Source organism: Stenella coeruleoalba, assembly GCF_951394435.1.
Source record: "Stenella coeruleoalba genome assembly, chromosome: 3".
NCBI lineage: Eukaryota > Metazoa > Chordata > Mammalia > Artiodactyla > Delphinidae > Stenella > Stenella coeruleoalba.
The window spans coordinates 108,585,968-108,604,070 of NC_137148.1; the positions used below are offsets into that span (position 1 = coordinate 108,585,968).

Consider the following 18,103-nt stretch of genomic DNA (forward strand, 5'->3'; position numbering starts at 1 on the left):
TGAGTAAATAGAGGTACAAAAACACATGAATAAAATATTCATAGAAACTTACTATTCATGATAGGGAAAAACTGGAAACAACCCAAATATTTATTAATAGTGGGAAGGATAAACAAACTATGTTATTTTCACATAACTGTATACTGTTAAGCACTGAAAAAGAATGAATGCAAAAACATGGAAGAATCTGCAACATTTGTGAAATATAAAAAGCCTGACCAAGAGATTTTTATCTATATGAAATTTACAGAGACAAAACTAATCTAAGGTGACAGACATCAGAACTAGATTACCTTTCCAAGACAGTTGACTAGAGCCTTCTGAAGAGCTGATATGTTCTACATATTCGCTGCATAGTAGTTACACAGGTGTATATATTTATTAAACTTCATTGCACTGTACACCTTCTGTGAGCCCTATGTACATTATATTTCATAGTTTAGGAATATATTTCAATCTCCTCTACAGAAACTGTTCCAGAATCAAATGAATTTCAATGCTAACAATCTAAATTTTAAACATTAATTTAAGCTAATTATGGAAATACTTACCAAAAAAGAACTTGATTGCCACTGTATCTCTCATAGCGTGCTCTCGCAGACATTAATCTAACATATTTTTTAAAAAGTAAAAAATTTTAAAATTATTTTATTTGAATTGTCTCAAAAATTGTTATAATTACAACAGAAAATTATCATATCTATCACTAAATTTTTCACTGGAGTTTAAAAATATGATCACACACACACAAATCTGTTGAATAAATATAAATTTGCTTGTATTTAAAAATACTTTACTACTAATGCCCTAGTTTTTTCTTTCTTCTTGATATACTTACTTGACATATACTAATATCTAATTATGTTACACAGAAATCAGAAAATAATAAATTCCAAACAATTACATTTAGAATCTGGTCCATAGCCAGAAACTTAAAGAATAGCCAGAAAAAGTGATAAGTAAGCTGGTCATGGAAGAAAAACACAGTTTAATTAAAATACTATGCAAAGTTATAATAGTTAGTGCTTATAGCACTCAAAAGTATCTTTACAAATATAATCACAATGAGACAAGGTAGCAGGAGAGAAAACTCATTTTACAGAATAGAAAAATGAGGTTCGGAAAGTTTATGGGTACTGTCCATAGGAGCTTATGCCAAATCAAGAGTCTTGTTCCTTCCACTTTAATATAACACTACATCATACCATGCCCATCTCAAGCATTTGATACAATAAATATCAATACAAACTACAAAGAGAAAGTTCTGTTTTCACTAGCTAGCACAAACTGAGCACTGCACTTTGCTTTAAATATTCTCATTTAATCCTCGAAATGCTGCAACAAAGGTAATCTTTTTATCCCTATTTTATGGAAGACAAAACTGCAGCTTAGATGTTAAGACTTGCTCAAAGTCCCAGGGCTAAGGAAAACTGGAATGAGAAAGGCCCATTTCTTTGCATATCCTATAAAAAGCCCCTAAATGATTTGGTCCCTGCAACTATCTATCCAAACTCATTTGAATAACTCCTTAGCACATGCTCTTAAACACAGCATCACACTTACCTAAGCTGATGTTCCCTGAGATTTGATAATATTTCCATTCCATGAAGATAAGAATAAATAGTATTTAAGTCCTGTAGAACAGAAAAGACTTTAGATTAATTTTCAAATATACTTTTTAAAATATATCCCACAATTCTGATTTTAAGCAAACAACCATTTATGACACAACTGTTAACTACAGAAGAGTCACAAAATCTCTGAATTACAATAGATCTGAAAAGGTTTAGAAGAGTTCCCTCAACTCACACAGGAACCCCTCCTCAGCATGGCTGACAACCTCTACTCAAACAATGCCAAAAAACTCATTATTTCATATAAAAGTCTATTTCATTTCTAAACAGATGCAATCTTTCCTTTTTAGTGACCTCCAAATATTTGAAAACAGTTATCTTGTCTTCTTTTAAGTCTTTTTTTTTTTTCCTCCAAATAACAAAGTCTAAATATTTGCAGGTTCCAGATCTTTAAGCATCCTAACTGATCTCCTCTGGAGATGATTCTGTTTGTCAATATTCCTCTTAAAATATGATTTTCTAAAAAAAAAACTCTTTTCAAACAGACTCAAGGTGGTATTAATCTACCACTAAACAAAACTGAAATCCAATGGGACAATGCTATTGTTCATTCTCTGAAAGAACTGGGGAACATTTCTCTAGCCCTCATTCAGATAATTAGATATTAATAAACCCAGGTTAATAACGTATAGTAGTATAGTATAACCTCAGCTAAGAGCAATGGCATAGCAAAAGGAAAGTGTGGAAGCAGGGAACATTCCTGACAGAAAAGAGTATTTTACCACAGAATGCTGATGCACAGTGATTATAAAGAAGCTTAAATTCTCTATGTAAAATTTACCTCCTTATTCTCTTACAAGGAGTAATGCCTTTATACCAGGGCAGACTGCTCCCAAACACTACTCTCTTTGATATATAACAAGAGAATTATCAAATGACAGAGAGAAAAAAAGAAAAGACACATAAGACAACCTGTTTCCCCAATATGCTACTAAGACAACAAGGAAGCTCTAAGAAAAAAAGCAATAATCTCTGATTCCAAAGCTTACAACTGCCAATTAACCATGATGGATTCAATGACCACACACATCTCTGCTAAATCCTTACCAAAATAAGAGGGAAAAAGATTTTTAAGTATGTGTGTATATATATATATATATATATATATATATATATAAAAAGAGATGAATAGATTAAAAGAGGAAACCATAGCAAATGAGTCTATAGACCTAAAAAAGGTCTATAAAATTCTATAAGACAGCAGATGGAGCAGTGATATGATAAACTGTACTTCCAAAGAGGACTACAATGATATGTCTTATCCCATATGCTCTTTTGCAATGAGACCTTGTCACTCCCTCAGCAAAAGTAGGAATCTAGGTGCCCTCCGCATGGATCTGGGTTGGTCCTGTGATTTGTTCTGACCCAAAGAATGTGCCAGAAGTGAGGTCGTGTAACTTCTAAGATTCAAATACCCTGAGAGCACCAATGTTGTGAGGAAGCCCAAAATAGCCTCATTGAAAGAGAAAGGCCACATGAAACAGCACCAAGGAACCGGATATGTGATTCCTTCTTAGACCAGACAGGCTACCAGCTGAATAGAACTAAGAGAATGATCCAAGTCGAGGTTCTGTGGGGCAAAAGAAACAACCTCCTAGCCAAAACTTTCTGAGTTGAGGTCAGAAACAGAGTCCTGGAAAAAGTCTGGCTCATAGTGACCTCACTGAGCCTACAGACCCACCTAATAGTCTTGTCTCTCTCCACTCCCCAAGTTTATAACTAGAATTTTTTTATCTGACAGTTAGACTAACTCCCACAAAGGAACCTATGTGGTAAAAGCTGTCATAGTGGAAAAAGTCAAGTGGAAACCTCTGAAATTGCCCCATTCCCCAGAACAAGATAGTAAATAAAAGACAACATTGCTTTTCCAAAGAGGCAAAGAAGCAAAGACTAGGGCCGCCAGTAAGGGCTTAAAAGTATGCAGGGGTGACAGTCCTTCTCATGCATCATCTGCAAAAATCAGACAGATCCTAAAAAACGACTATAGACTGTCATACACTTAACCAAATTTTAGCTCTGGGCACAGCTACAAGTCCCAGACATAATATTGTTGAAGGAATGATTAATTAAGCTTCAGGTATTGATTTGGTGAATGTATTCTTTTCCATTCCAGTTACTAAAGTAAAAAGTACAAGAAACAGTTGGCAGTTGTGCAGGACAATATTAACTTACAGTTTTGCCTAAGGGCTATTGCAACTTTCTCAGTCTCTACCATAATATAACTTGAAGCCATCTAGACCACCTAAGACATTATATATGTATTTTGCTGACTGAACAGAGTGAACAAGAGAATGAGCAAGGAGTGGCTGGTACCCTGGAGTCTTGCGTAACACACTTGAACTCCTGGAAGTGAGACATTAACTCTATGAGGGCTCAAAGACCTGCCACTTCAATATTTTCGGGGGTGCAGTGTCAGAAGTATTACAAAACATCCCTTCAAAAGTAAAAGACAACTTTTGAGACTTCAGCTTTCATTCAAGATGGAATACGAGGGATTGGACTTACCTTCCATCTAAAACAACTAAAAATCATAATAAATAAATGAAACATTTTTCAAGAGATAAGACATTACGAATGAGGTGATTAATATAATTATCATACCTTACTACCTGGTTGTATCTTGAGAAGAAGTAGCTGGCCACCTGCAGAGTAGAAGGTAGCTCAAGTTTGCAGAGCCAGACAGAGAGGACGCATACTACACAGAAAGAAAGAATGTTCTGAAAACCTACAGAAGGTCTCACTTGAGTCTAGGTTGAGTACTGATCTTTCCATGTACATGAAGAAATACCTGAACTCAGGGAAAGAACCATCTGAAAGGATTAGAGTAGTGGTCCTCAATCAAGACTGATTTTGCCCCCTGGGTGACATAGTGATATCTGGAGACATTTGGGGTTGTCATAATTTTCAGAGGGGAAGGTGGGGCACTACTAGCATCACATGACTATAAGCCAGAGATGCTGCTAAATATCCTATGATGCCCAAGACAAGGCCCCAGAATAAAGGATTCTCTGGGCCAAAACATCAACAGTTCTGAGGTTTAAACTTCTTGGATTAAAGGGAACAATACCCAAAACTCACACAGGGACCAGAGGAGTTACTATTCCCACCAGGGAGAGTGGAAAAATCTCATAATTCAGAATGCATTTAGTAGAGTACTCAAAAGCCTTTGGATTCAGTACTGGGCAAAATTAACACTGCACTAAATGCTACTCTGGTGCTACGTAGCATAGCTCAAAAAAGAGCCCCAAAGGGTCATATGATTTCCAAATTACCTGTGTCCCAAAAGAATATTTACAAGAAATAAAATATACCCAGCACATAAAAAAGTAAAATTCACAATCTCTGGTACTCCATTAAAAATCACCAGGCATGAAAAGAAACAGGAAAAATGACCCATAAGGAGGAGAGAAAAAATCAACACCAACTCAGTAATTACCAGATAACAGAATTAATACAAAAAGATATTTAAAAACTTACTGAAACTATATTCCATATGTTCAAGAAAATATAGAAAAGATTAACTATATAACAAGGGACACTAAAAAAAAATTCCAGAGATGAAAACAACACTGAGATGTAAAATACACTGGATGGGATAAGTGACACATTAAGACACTGTAGAAGAAAAGATTTAAAAACTTAAAGACACAAAAATAGAAATAAAAAATAAGATACATGGGGAAAGGAGATCAAGATGGTGGAGTAGGAGGAGTCAGAGCTCACCTCCCCCAGTGAACACATCAAAAATACATCTATTATACATGTGGGGCAACTCTCACTGAAAACAAACTGGAGACTGGCAGAAAGGCTCTTATACAACCAAGGCTGTAATGAAAGATCCACATGAAATCAGGTAAGAAAAGAGGAGAAGCAATCAGGTGAGGACCTGTGCCCCTAGGAGGGGATACAGCAGAGGAGGGGGACTGCATGGGCTCAGAGACCCTCCCCAAACAGTGAGGGGTGTGAACCACATATTAGGAAACCCAGCCCTGGGGTCCAACACCAGAAAGATAAGTCCTCTTCTTGGCTGACTTGAAGACCAGTGGGACTAGCAGGGGCTGTGAGAAATCTAGACGTTGCTAGTGAAGAGCACCCACGTGCTTGGTTTCTCTCAAAACAGGGTGGAGAAAGCAACTGAAAATGCCAGGTACTTTAGCTGGCTTCCTGCATCTGCCCAAACGTGCACCCTGGCTCATGCTGAGGGCCGCTTCAGCCCCTCTTGCTCCATGGCACAGCTCCCCACTAGGGTGAAGGCTGCCATAGCCAAGTAGAGTAGACAGCTATGGCAGACAGAGCCAGCCCAGACCCAGCACTGCATCTGAATGGGGTGAGGGCAACCATTACTGGCATTCGTGGGGACAGCAGATGAGAAGCAGTCTGGAATTCCAGTGTGCTGGGACTGCCCCAGTGTGCACCTTGACCCATATCGACTGCCCACTCTGGCCTCTCATGGTCCAGCACTGCTACCTTCTGGGGTGAAAATGCCGAGGTTGCTGGAGGGGAGCACACACTTAGAGAAAATGGAACCAGTTCAGATTTAACCTTCAGGACTTCTGCTCTCGAACACTTGAAACTTGGGACAAGGATGCTGATTCCTGCCACTTGTATTTAACATAGTATTGGAAGTCCTAGTCACAGCAATCAGACAAGAAAAAGACATAAAAGGCATCTAAATTGGAAGAGAAGAAAAACTGTCACTATCTGCAGATGATGTCATATTTTATATAGAAAACTCTATAAAATTTCCACCAAAAAAACTATTAGAATAAATGAATTCAATAAAGTTGCAGAATATAAGATTAATATACAGAAATATGTGGCTTTTCTATACACTCATAATGATGAACTATCAGGAAGAGAAAGCAAGGAAACAATTGCATTTGAAACTACATGAAAAGAATAAAATATATAGGAATAAACTTGACCAAGGAGGTGAAAGATCCATATGCTGAAAACTATAAAACACTGATAAAGGAAACTGAAGAGGATACAAAGAAATGGAAAGATATCCTGTGCTCATGGACTGGAAGAATTAATATTGTTAAAATGTCCATACTGGGCTTCCCTGGTGGCGCAGTGGTTGAGAGTCCGCCTGCCGATGCAGGGGACATGGGTTCGTGCCCCGGTCCAGGAAGATCCCACGTGCCACACAGCGGCTAGGCCCGTGAGCCACGGCCGCTGAGTCTGCGCGTCCGGAGCCTGTGCTCTGCAACGGGAGAGGCCACAACAGTGAGAGGCCCGCATACCGCAAAAAAAAAAAAAAAAAAAAAAAAAAAGTCCATACTGCCCAAAGCAATCTACAGATTTAATACAATCCCTATCAAAATACCCATGACATTTTTCACAGAACTAGAACAAATAATCCTAAAACTTATATGGAACCACAAAAGAACCTGAATAGCCAAAGCAACCTTGAGAAAAAAGAACAAAGCTTGAGGTATCATGCTCCCTCACTTCAGACTATACTATAAAGTAACAGTAATCAAAACAGGATGATACTGGCTCAAAAAAAGGACACATAGATCAATGAAATGGAATAGAGAGCCCAAAAATAAACCCACATACCTATGGTCAATTAATCTAAGTTAAAGGGGGCAAGAATATTCAATGGGGAAAAGACAATCTCTTCAGTAAGTCATGCTGGGAAAACTGGACAGCTACATGTAAAAGAATGAGATTAGGACATTTCCTCACACCATATACAAAAATAAACTCAAAATGGATTAAAGACCTACCTGTAATACCTGAAACCATAAACTCCTAGAAGAGAACATAGGCAGAACACTCTGACATAAATCACAGCAATATTGTTTTTTGTATCCTAAGGCAACAGAAACATAAGCAAAAATAAACAAATGGGACCTAATTAGACATAAGAGCTTTTGCACAGCAAAGGAAACCATCAACAAAACAAAAAGACAATTGACCGCTGAATGAGAGAAAATATCTACAAATGATATGACCAACAAGGTGTTAATATCCAAGATATATAAACAGCTCATATAGTTCAGTATCAAAGAAACAACCCAATGAGAAAATGGACAGAAGAAAAAGACATGAAAGACATTTTTCCAAAGAAGATATACAGATGGCCAAGAGGCATATGAAAAGATGATCAGCAACACTAATCATCAGAGAAATGCAAGTCAAAACCATAATTATATACCACCTCACTCCTGTCAGAACAGCTATCAGCAGAAAGATCACAAATAACAAATTCTGGCAAAGATGTGGGGAAAAGGGAGCCCTAGTAAGGAAAGGGAATATAAATTGGTGCAGCCACTACGGAAAACAGTATGGAGCTTCCTTCAAAAACTAAAAATAGAACTACCGTTAAGATCCAGCAATTCCACTTCTAGGCTTACATCTGAAGAAAATTAAAACACTAATTCAAAGAGGTACATGCACCCAATGTTCATAGCAGCATTATTTACAACAGCCAAGATACAGAAGCAACTAAGTGTCCATCAACAGATGAATGGATAAAGAAGACGTAATATGCGTACGTATGTGTGCGCTCACACACACACACATATATACACACAATGGAATACTGCTCAGCCACGAAAAGGAATGAAAGTTTGCCATTTGTAATAACATGGATGGACCTGGAGAGTATTATGCTTAGTGAAATAAATCAGACAGAGAAAGACAAATACTGCATGTTATCACTTACATGTGGAATCTAAAAAGTAAAACAAATGAATACATATAACAAAACAGAAACAGACTCATGGATATAGAGAACAAACTACTTGTTACCAGTGGGGAGAGAGGCAAGATAGGGGTAGGAGATTAAAAGGTACAAACTACTAAATATAAAATAAATAAGATACAAAGATGTAATGTACAGCACAGGGAATACAGCCAATATTTTATAATAACTTTAAATGGAGTATAATCTACAAAAATACTGAATTGCTATATTGTATGTATGATCTAACACTGCATAATATTGTAAATCAACTATACTTCAATTAAAAATATAAATAAATAAAACACAGGGAGAAAATATGGAAAAAATATCAACAGAGCACAAAAATGTGAACAGTAGGACAGGCATCAACTTTAAGCAGGCCTAACAGAAGTATAACTGGAGTCACTGTGAAGAAGACAAAGAACAAAAAAACAATTTGGAGAATGGTGGAAAATCTTCCATATTTGATAAAAACTATAAACTTGCACATCCATGAAGCTCAACAAAACCCAAGCACAAGAAATATGAAATAAACAACTGCAAAGATCATAATCAAATTGCTTAAAAAAATGATAAAATTATAAAAGCAGCTAAAGAAGATAAATTACACAGCGAGATCATTAGAATACAGAATAGTCAGAAACAACGCAATCCGGACAACACTGTAGTAACACCTTTAAAGTCACAAAAGAAAAAAACTATCAATCTAGAATACTATTCCCAGAAAAATACCCTTCAAAGAGGAAGGCAAAATATTTTTCATATATACAAAGGTTGAGTCAGTCAATCACCAGCACACCTGCTCTATAAAAAATGTTAAAAGTCATTCATAAAAGAAGAACACAATACAAGATGGAAATCTGGAGCTACACAAAGGAATGAAGAAAAACTGGAAAATGGTAACTACATGGGTAAATATAAATCTTTTTTCTAATTATTTAAAAGACAATTGACTATTTAAAGCAACAGCAACGACACCAATGAATTATGAGGTTTATTTATGTGTACAAGTAAAATGCATCACAACGGCACAAAGGCCAGGAGGTAAAAATGCAAGTATAGTATTGTAAGGTTCTTATATAAGAAACAGTATAATATCACTTGAAGGTTGACTGTGATAAGTTTAAGATGTATACTATAAACCTTAATAAATTTCACAGTTTGTAGATTCTTTTGGATTTTCTACATATACAGTAACATCTCCTGTGAACAAGAACACTAGTATTTCCTCCCCAATCTATGTATGTACATACTTTTTTTTCCCCCCTAGCTTTAATGCATGAGCTAGAACTTCCAAAACAGTGGTTGGTAGGTGTAGTCATATACTACAAACACAGCTGCTGGGGCCCCACCCTTTGAATTAAGAGTCATCATAACCTGGTCAGACACCCACAAAATGCCTATCCCATGGAAATGTGCTTGTTATTTTCTAACATCAAGACAATTTTGTTTTAGTGGCAAACAAGGTCTGAAAACTGGAAAGGTTATGTCTTGACAAACAGAATTAGAAATCCATAACTTGACCTGCCCAATGAGGGTAGGCTGGAGTCCAGGAGTCCCAGAATTTCCTGAGATCCTCAACTGAATTATGTCATATCATTTCCTCTGTTTTCAAGTCAGAGGACATCTCTGGTACATCACTGATGATGCCATGAATAGCTGACAAAGAATTAGGAATTCACTTTTCCATTTTAAAGTCTAAGTGAGAACATAATTTACAAGTTTTGAAATATACACATGGTTCTCCAGTTCTCTGCCTGAAGAAAGTCTGACAAAGTTGATGAACTACAGATTCTAAAAGTCCTTCAAATTATCTAAAAGTTTGCCCTTTATTTGTCTCCAATCTTTGACAATTTGGCCATTTTACACGCAGTTCTCCAACAGCATCTATAAATGGTGACTGCATGGATCTGAATAGAAGTATTAGGATTACTCCTATCCGGGGTTGGCAAACTTTTTCTATAAAGGGTCAGATAATAAATATTCTAGGTTTTCTGGGTCATATGGTTTTTGTCACAAGTACTAATCCACTTTGCCTTTGTAGCATGAAAACAACCAAAAAAAAAAAATGTAAATGAATGGGTGTGGGCACATTCCAATAAACCTTTATTTGCAAAATAGTTGGTAGGCTAATTTGGTTCCCAGGCAATACTCTGTCAACTCCTATTGCATATGGTCAAAATATCTAACAAAGAAGTCAAGCCATGAATAAACACCTCTTTAGCAAATACCTCAACTTATGAGTTTTGGTGGAAACTGAGTATATCAGATTTTCACTTTTCCAACCTTCCATAAAACTATGGCACAGGCAAATGACCCAAGCACTACCAATCACATATACTCATCATAAACTGTTAATCTAGTGATACCGAGAAGCAAGAACTATCCAGAATCCACTTTGGCAGCTAGTGGTTGAAGGGTCTGTGTACACATGCAGTGTACAGTATAGATGTTCAGCAGTGCAAGCTGTGTTCAGTGCTAGCAGCAGTAGTATCTTTACCAAATATGTGATAAAGAGTATGGATCATAGTTGTCTAGCCCCAAGTCTATTTCTCCAGCACTCCCAACAATTCTGTAGCTACCCACTATCCTTTTAATAAATTCCTTTTCTTTAAATTGACCAGAATTGGGTTCTGCTACGTGTAAGTAACAACCCTGAAAGACCTTTACAGTAGCACCATCAGCATCACTTGGGAACTCGGCAAAAAATGCAAATTCTCAGATTCCATCCCAGACCTAGTGAATCAGAATCTCTGGGAGTAAGACCTAGCTATCTGTGGTTTAATGAGCCCTACAGGTGGTTCTGATGCACAGAAAGTTTAGAACAAGTGGCTTATTGGTAGGATCTATGCCACTCGGGTTATTTGGCTGATAACCTATTAATGAGGAGGAACGCAAGCACTGAGATGTCCAGTAAATCCTGGTCCCTCCAGTGCACCTGGTTTTAGGGTCACAAGATGTTAAGCATTTATGAAAGGACAGAAAATAATCTCCCAGAACAAAGGATGGTTGTAGTAGCAAACTGATTCTCTCATATGATGTGAGTGGTTATGGTTTTGGTTTATGCAGGACAGCAAGTATTGATAGTTGTTGACTGTGTAATGCTGGTCTTAGAAAGGGGTTTCTTCGAAATTGAGTTATTTGCAGTGAGGTGGATGGACCTAGAGACTGTCATACAGAGTGAAGTAAGTCAGAAAGAGAAAAACAAATACCGTATGCTAACACATATATATGGAATCTTAAAAAAAAATGGTTCTGAAGAACCTATGGGCAGGACAGGAATAAAGACACAGACATAGACAATGGACTTGAGGACACGGGGAGGGGGAAGGGTAAGCTGGGACGAAATGAGAGTGTGGCATGGATATATATACAGTACCAAATGTGAAACAGATAGCTAGTGGGAAGCAGCCACAGAGCACAGGGAGATCAGCTCGGTGCTTTGTGACCACCTAGAGGGGTGGGATAGGGAGGGTGGGAGGGAGACGCAAGAGGGAGGGGATATGGGGATATGTGTATACATATAGGTAATTCACTCTGTTATACAGAAGAAAGTAACACACCATTGTAAAGCAATTATACTCCAGTAAAGATGTTTAAAAAAAAAAAAAAAGTGTTAATTCCTGCCTGGAAAAAAAAAAAAGAAACAGGTTTCTTGTGGTTTCTGTACCAATTATCTCTGAGACAGGCTAAAGGTACTGCACTATCTGTTAGGCTTTTGGTATGTCCAAGATCAATAAAAGCTATTATAGAAAGCCAAAACAAACAAACAAACAACCCTGACAGAGGCAGACTGGAAGTCTTGCAGATATTTCTTGGTAATAAAAAATTTAAATGCTATATTCAAAGTGACGTTAATTATTTAGTGTGCACTTGAAAGCTGCTCTACTCAACGTGAAAGAGGGAAATCATGAGGAAGATGAAAAAACTCAGAATTTATGACATTCCAGATCAGTAACACCTAGATCAGCCACTGGTTCTGTAACTACAAAATACTGCAGAAATTATCCAGGGGTATTAGAAGAACAAATACCAACTCAGGATTAGAGAATAAAAATAATAAGTTCTACTTGGGCAAAAAGAAGGTGAGGAAGCGGTGATGACTCAGTGCTTCCTAAAACATATCAGCCATACCCTCTCAGCCAGTCAGTTACATAAGTGAAGGTAAGCTGAGGTGGGGGTGACCACTGCCATCCTACAAACTGCCCTTCAAGTGATCCATACCTAATGCATTTACTGTAGGCATATTCTATGACTTTTCAATTTCACTGTTAAATGAAATATTCAATTCATATTTGCAGCTCTGTATGTATGAGGAATTAATAATTCTGCTAAGTATACACTTCTAATTAAGCACTTTGGGATTTCTAACCCCTTCGTCAACACTGTACCAAGCAGTACGCTTCTCTCAGCAACTCCATCTCTCAATTCGGCTGACTGCTGCTCTACACATGCTTATAAAACCAACCAAAACTTGGAAAACTCAAAGTGGAATGCTTAGAGCAATTCTGAATTTTTTGTTTCTCAAAGTCTAAAACTAGTTTATTTCTTACCTATGATAGGCTTAAGTCATCACATATAACTTTCAATACAACATCAAGTATCTAAAACACTCATTAACCAAGATATTTTACTCGTTATCCCAGCAATTTTAACAATTAAAAAACTCTCAGGATGGATCTCTATGGTTAGTACAGATTCAATCCCAAGATATACATATTCTGCAGCTGTAGTTGTATAATCAAAACTTATGCTGAAGAATCTTCCCCAAATTATCGTTAGGCTGCCTTCAGCCTAACAGTGTGGTTAAAAACTTGGACTGTGGAGACAGCTGTGGTTTCAAATTCTGCCTCTATCAATTACTAACCATGTAACATTGGATAATCTGCTTAACATTTATTTTTTGTACAATAGGAATGACAAACTGCTTCCTTTTAAACATAAAATAAAATAATACCTATTAAATGTATAGCATGGACACTATCACATGGTAACAAATGTGTATTACAAAATTACAAAACAAAGGTTAAATTATGTTCAGCAGACAATTAAAGCTATTTTAAAGATTTTCAACAATATCTCCAAGTTAACAAGCCCATACATTAAACACAGAACTCCATTCCATTGGTTTTATCATCCGTGAAGGTGTAAATTTTTTCTGCAAAATGGCAATAAAGGGCTATATAACACTTACCACACCTGAAGCCCAGACCATGGATTCTAAATACCATTTCCTACTAAAAGGAACCCAGGTTCCTCAGATATTCGGTTGGCCAAAAAGTTCCTTCGGCTTTTAAGTAAAAATAAAATACACATTTTTCATTTTCACCAAGAACTTTGTTGAACTATGTATTCACTGTTTTGTTCCACTGCCTTCTGCCATTTTTCAGGCAACTTCATAATTCCATCTTCCCAAAACTTTTTATCTTTTTGAGCAAAGAACTGTTCCAGGTGCCTTTTACAGTCTTCCAGGAAATGGAATTTTTTTCCATTAAGAGAATTTTGTAAAGACCGAAATAAATGGAAATCTGAAGGTGCCAATGTCTGGTGAACACGGCAGATGAATCAGAACTTCCCAGCCAAGCTATAACAGTTCTTGCCTGGTCATAAAAGAAATCATGTGGTCTCGTGGTATCCTGATGGAAGATAATGCACTTTCTGTTGACTAATTCTGGATGCTTTTCGTTGAGTGCCGCTTTCAGTTGGTCTAACTGGGAGCAGTACTTGTTGGAATTTCTGGTTTCCTGGAAGGAGCTCATAAGAGAGGACTCCCTTCCAATCGCACCATATGCACAACATCACCTTCTTTGGATGAAGATTGGCCTCTGGTGTGGTTGGTGGTGGTTCATTTAGCTTGCCCCATGATCTCTTCTGCTCCACATTATTGTACAGTATCCACTTTTCATCTCCCATCACAATTTGTTTTAAAAACGGAACATTTTCATTATGTTTAAGTAGAGAATCGCATACGGTAATACAGTCAAGAAGATTTTTTTCGCTTAACTTATATGTGGAACATCAAAGTGATTCACATAACCAAGCTGGTGCAAATGATTTTCAGTGCTTAAGATCTGGATATCTTGAATATGTCGGCTATCTCCAGCATGGTATAACGTTGATTGTTCTCAATTAATGTCTCGATTTGATCGCTATCAACTTCAGTTGGTCTACCTGACCGTGGAGCATCGTCCAGCAAGAAATCTCCAGCACCAAACTTCGCAAACCACTTTTGACATGTTCGATCAGCCACAGCACCTTCTCCATACACTGCACAAATCTTTTTTTGTGTTTCAGTTGTGTTTTTACCTTTCTTTAAAGAATAAAAGCATAATATGCCAAAAAAGTTGTTTTCTTCCATCTTCAATATTAAAATGGCTACACAAAAATTCACCAATTTTGATGTTTTTTTAAAAATGCACGCTGACATGACAGCTATCACAATACAATCTAACAAAATTGTTTCACATGAAGATAAAGACAACTAAGCGAGCCATCTTACGGAAAACACCGAACGAACTTTTTGGCCAATCCCATAAACGGCTGATTTCAGTAGTAGAGCAAGGAAAGTAAAAGCCTGGAACACCTTTTTGGGCCAGAAAGTAAAGTATTACTTAAAGACTACTGGCTCACGCCAAAAGGAGCTGACTTAGAAAAGGCTCCCAGTGGCTAAAGTTGGGGCAACCTAAGAATCAAAAAGAACAATGACAATATTAAAAATACAAAAATAATCCTTGAATTCAGTGATTTTTTTTTTAGAGAAAGAGGAGAGGGGCAAGTGGGGAAAGTTCTTCTATACAGAATACCAGCTAATTAATGGAGAAGTAATAAACAACCTACACTTTCTACTGCACACTGAACACTTTCACCTGGGTGACTCCTCAGCAACTCAAGTGCAAATATCCAAAGTTAAACTGATTATCTGCATCCCTAGCTGTGTCTTGCTCCTCAGTTCCCTGATTTAGGTGACAGTACTCACCTTCAATGGCTCTGGTAGGAAATCTATCAATCCTACTTTCTAAACATCTCTGCTCATCTCATCTGGAGCAATTTAGGGATTCATTATTTCTTACTGGATAACAGAAAACAGCCTTCTTGCCTCTAGTCTGGCCCCCTGTAATCCATTCTTCAGAGTGCTGCCAGAGTGATCTTTCTAAAAAGAAAATGCAAACTCCTTAACAAGGAGAACACAGCCCTTCATGTTCTGGATCCTGACCATGCCTGCAGCCTCACCTATTTTACTACTTATTCTTGTCCCAATGTTCCAGCTACACAGGCAACTTGCACGTTCATACCAAGCTCATCTTGTGGCCTTGGAAAATGCTGTTCCCTTTTCAGGAAACACACATTGTTCCTTCTTCACCTAACTTTTATATATTCAAATCTATACTCATGTCAGGGTTCCCTTTTCTAAAACAATTTGAATGACACCTACCTACCCTTTACTCCTGTCTCCCAACAGCCCTCCTACAAAACTGCTGAGCACCTGATATGTGCAACTATCACAGTACTTAACCAGGCTGTATTTTGTCTGTGTACTTGCCCATCTCCTCCCCTAAGAACTTTAATCTTTTATCCCTAGCACTTAAAAACAGGACTTTAAAAATATTTACCACACATTCATCAGGCAGTCTTCCACAAAAAAAGCATGCATTCAACTCTGCCTCAGAGAGTCATTTAAGGAGCTCATAAGCAATCCAAACTTCAGTTGCCACTTGTGACACTTATAAACTCTTTTCTAAAAAATATACTATGATGAAGCCTTCTCGTATTAAATGAATGCTTTTAAGAAACCAAACTAGAACAGGCTACCATCCTCTGAAAACAAGTTATAAAACAGAATGGTATAAAAAAAAAAAAATCACATATCAAGCACACCTGTTTTCATTCTACACAAAACTTGAGAATTATAAACTTCCATTAAATTGACACAGGCACCTTAAAGTATTATACTTCATATACTACAGTCACAATTAAATGAGAGACATTTATTTAGGAAAATATTAGGCCTCTATATAGATGTCAGTAAAAAAACACAGTTCAAAGCTTAAAATGTAACCTAAAGTTCACTGATAAAGAGAAAGCAGTGGGGCACTACTGGACTGAGGAAGTGACTGATGAATCATGTGACCTTGAGCAAGACATTTTACCTCTCTCAAGTTCAGTTCCTTTATCTGTATGCAACCCATTTCACTAGCTCTTGAACCATCAGCTAAAGTATTTTTGGAAGAGCTACATATACATACGTTCACAAATACATGCTAGGTGGTGCTGCTACTTCTGCTATGTACTAAGTGTCCTGTCCAACGAGTCCCACTGCCTCTGCCACATGTCAAAGCCAGAAGCCCTAGGGCTGCCAAAATTTCAGTTTGGGGCAAAGTAGTGGAGAATGTCTGGTAGTAGTGAACATCAAATGGGGGCTGCTTATGCCTCCATAACCTCAAGTTCTTAATAAAGTGGCTCATTCAGTTTTTATTTACAGCGAGACCTCAGTTTATACAGGCCAGTTCAAGGTAAAGCCAAATGATAACTACAATGTTACAGAGCTCACAATCCTACATCCCTTTCAAAGAACATGACTTTGTCAGTCAAGTTCACCATGCCTGGCTGCTCCTCCTCTTTGCAGAATTCTCTCTCAGGGAAGATCCTCATCTCTCAAAAACAAGATTTTATGGTATCTAAACTCCTGAATGGCCAGTTTTTTTTCTCGTTGGGAATCTCCAATACATGTAAAATGAGGTGTCATGCAAAAGAACCGTCTAATAAAGGCCCCATCCAGATCTAGTATTCCCTTTCTATACAGTTTAGCTTACAAATGAAGGTCAGAGGGGCCCAGAAGCATAAATAAGTTCTCTTATTTTCCAAGGAACCCTCTGAATGTGCATCTGCTGTGGAAAAGCACAACAGAATCTTTGTTCTGCCACCCTCAAGGATGCACACAGTGACTCACTCAAAAACGACTCCAAGTACAATGGTACATTTTCGCCAATTAAGAAAAAATCTCTACAAGTGTACACTTAAAAACCAATACTCTAAATTCTGAAATAGATTAACAAATAATTACAAGAATACTAAAGTTTACATTCTTTCAGTCCAAGTTCCCTCTTTAACTTTTGGTAACAAAAATAAGCTATTTTTTGTTTGTTTTTTAACAAAACCCTTTTCTGGATTGTGAATAGGCAATTACATTAACATCTAGCTGAGCATGAAATATTTGCCCAGCAGAAGTTTTAAGCCACCTGGTTAAAAACACATGAAAAGTTAAAACTGGCATTGCAGTTAAAACTGGAAATGTGTTTCAAAGCCATATAAAAAAGAAGTTCCTGTTTCAAGGTATGACTTAAGTTCCTCTCTCTGAACTGTCTCTGAAGAACTGCCAGGTAAAACACATAGTTTCTTTATGGTAATTGTACATTATTCTTATTTTAATAAGAGGATATTAATGGCAAATTTTGCCATTGTGCCAAACTTCATCAGTCTTTTTTCCCCAGCACGTCAAGTATCAGACCAACAAAAATCACTACTAGAAAAATAGGGGAACAGTATTTTTCAGATTCCTTTTCTCTTTAAAGTCATTTGCGCTACAAATATTTGGCTACCTACTATGTAACAAGTATTGCATGATGGAAACTGGGAAGTAAGGAAATAGTCACTGTCTTCAAGGAGCTTACAGTCCAGCCAGAGAGACAAACATGCTAGTAATCATAACACAGTACAGTAACTGCTATGGCAGAGGAAGGGACACAGAGAAGGAGTGGAAGATGAGATTTCAGTG

At 37.3% G+C, this 18,103-nt stretch overlaps 1 protein-coding gene across 9 annotated transcripts in view; it reads right to left on the reverse strand.

Moving 5' to 3' along the window:
• Positions 1 to 18,103, reverse strand: part of RAPGEF6 (Rap guanine nucleotide exchange factor 6) — a 223,374-nt gene that overhangs the window by 195,489 nt on the left and 9,782 nt on the right. For 7 of the 9 annotated variants that reach the window (XM_079917413.1, XM_079917410.1, XM_079917408.1 and 4 more), the window contains exons 2-3: positions 1,564 to 1,634; positions 552 to 608 (exon numbers count right to left, since the gene is read on the reverse strand). The exons of 1 other annotated variant lie outside the window; for it this stretch is intronic. In XM_079917413.1, the coding sequence (XP_079773539.1) occupies positions 552 to 608; positions 1,564 to 1,634 (128 nt within the window). Of the gene's footprint in view, positions 1 to 551; positions 609 to 1,563; positions 1,635 to 18,103 lie in introns of those variants that run through there. One more of the 9 variants, XM_079917412.1, reaches the window with a different exon arrangement.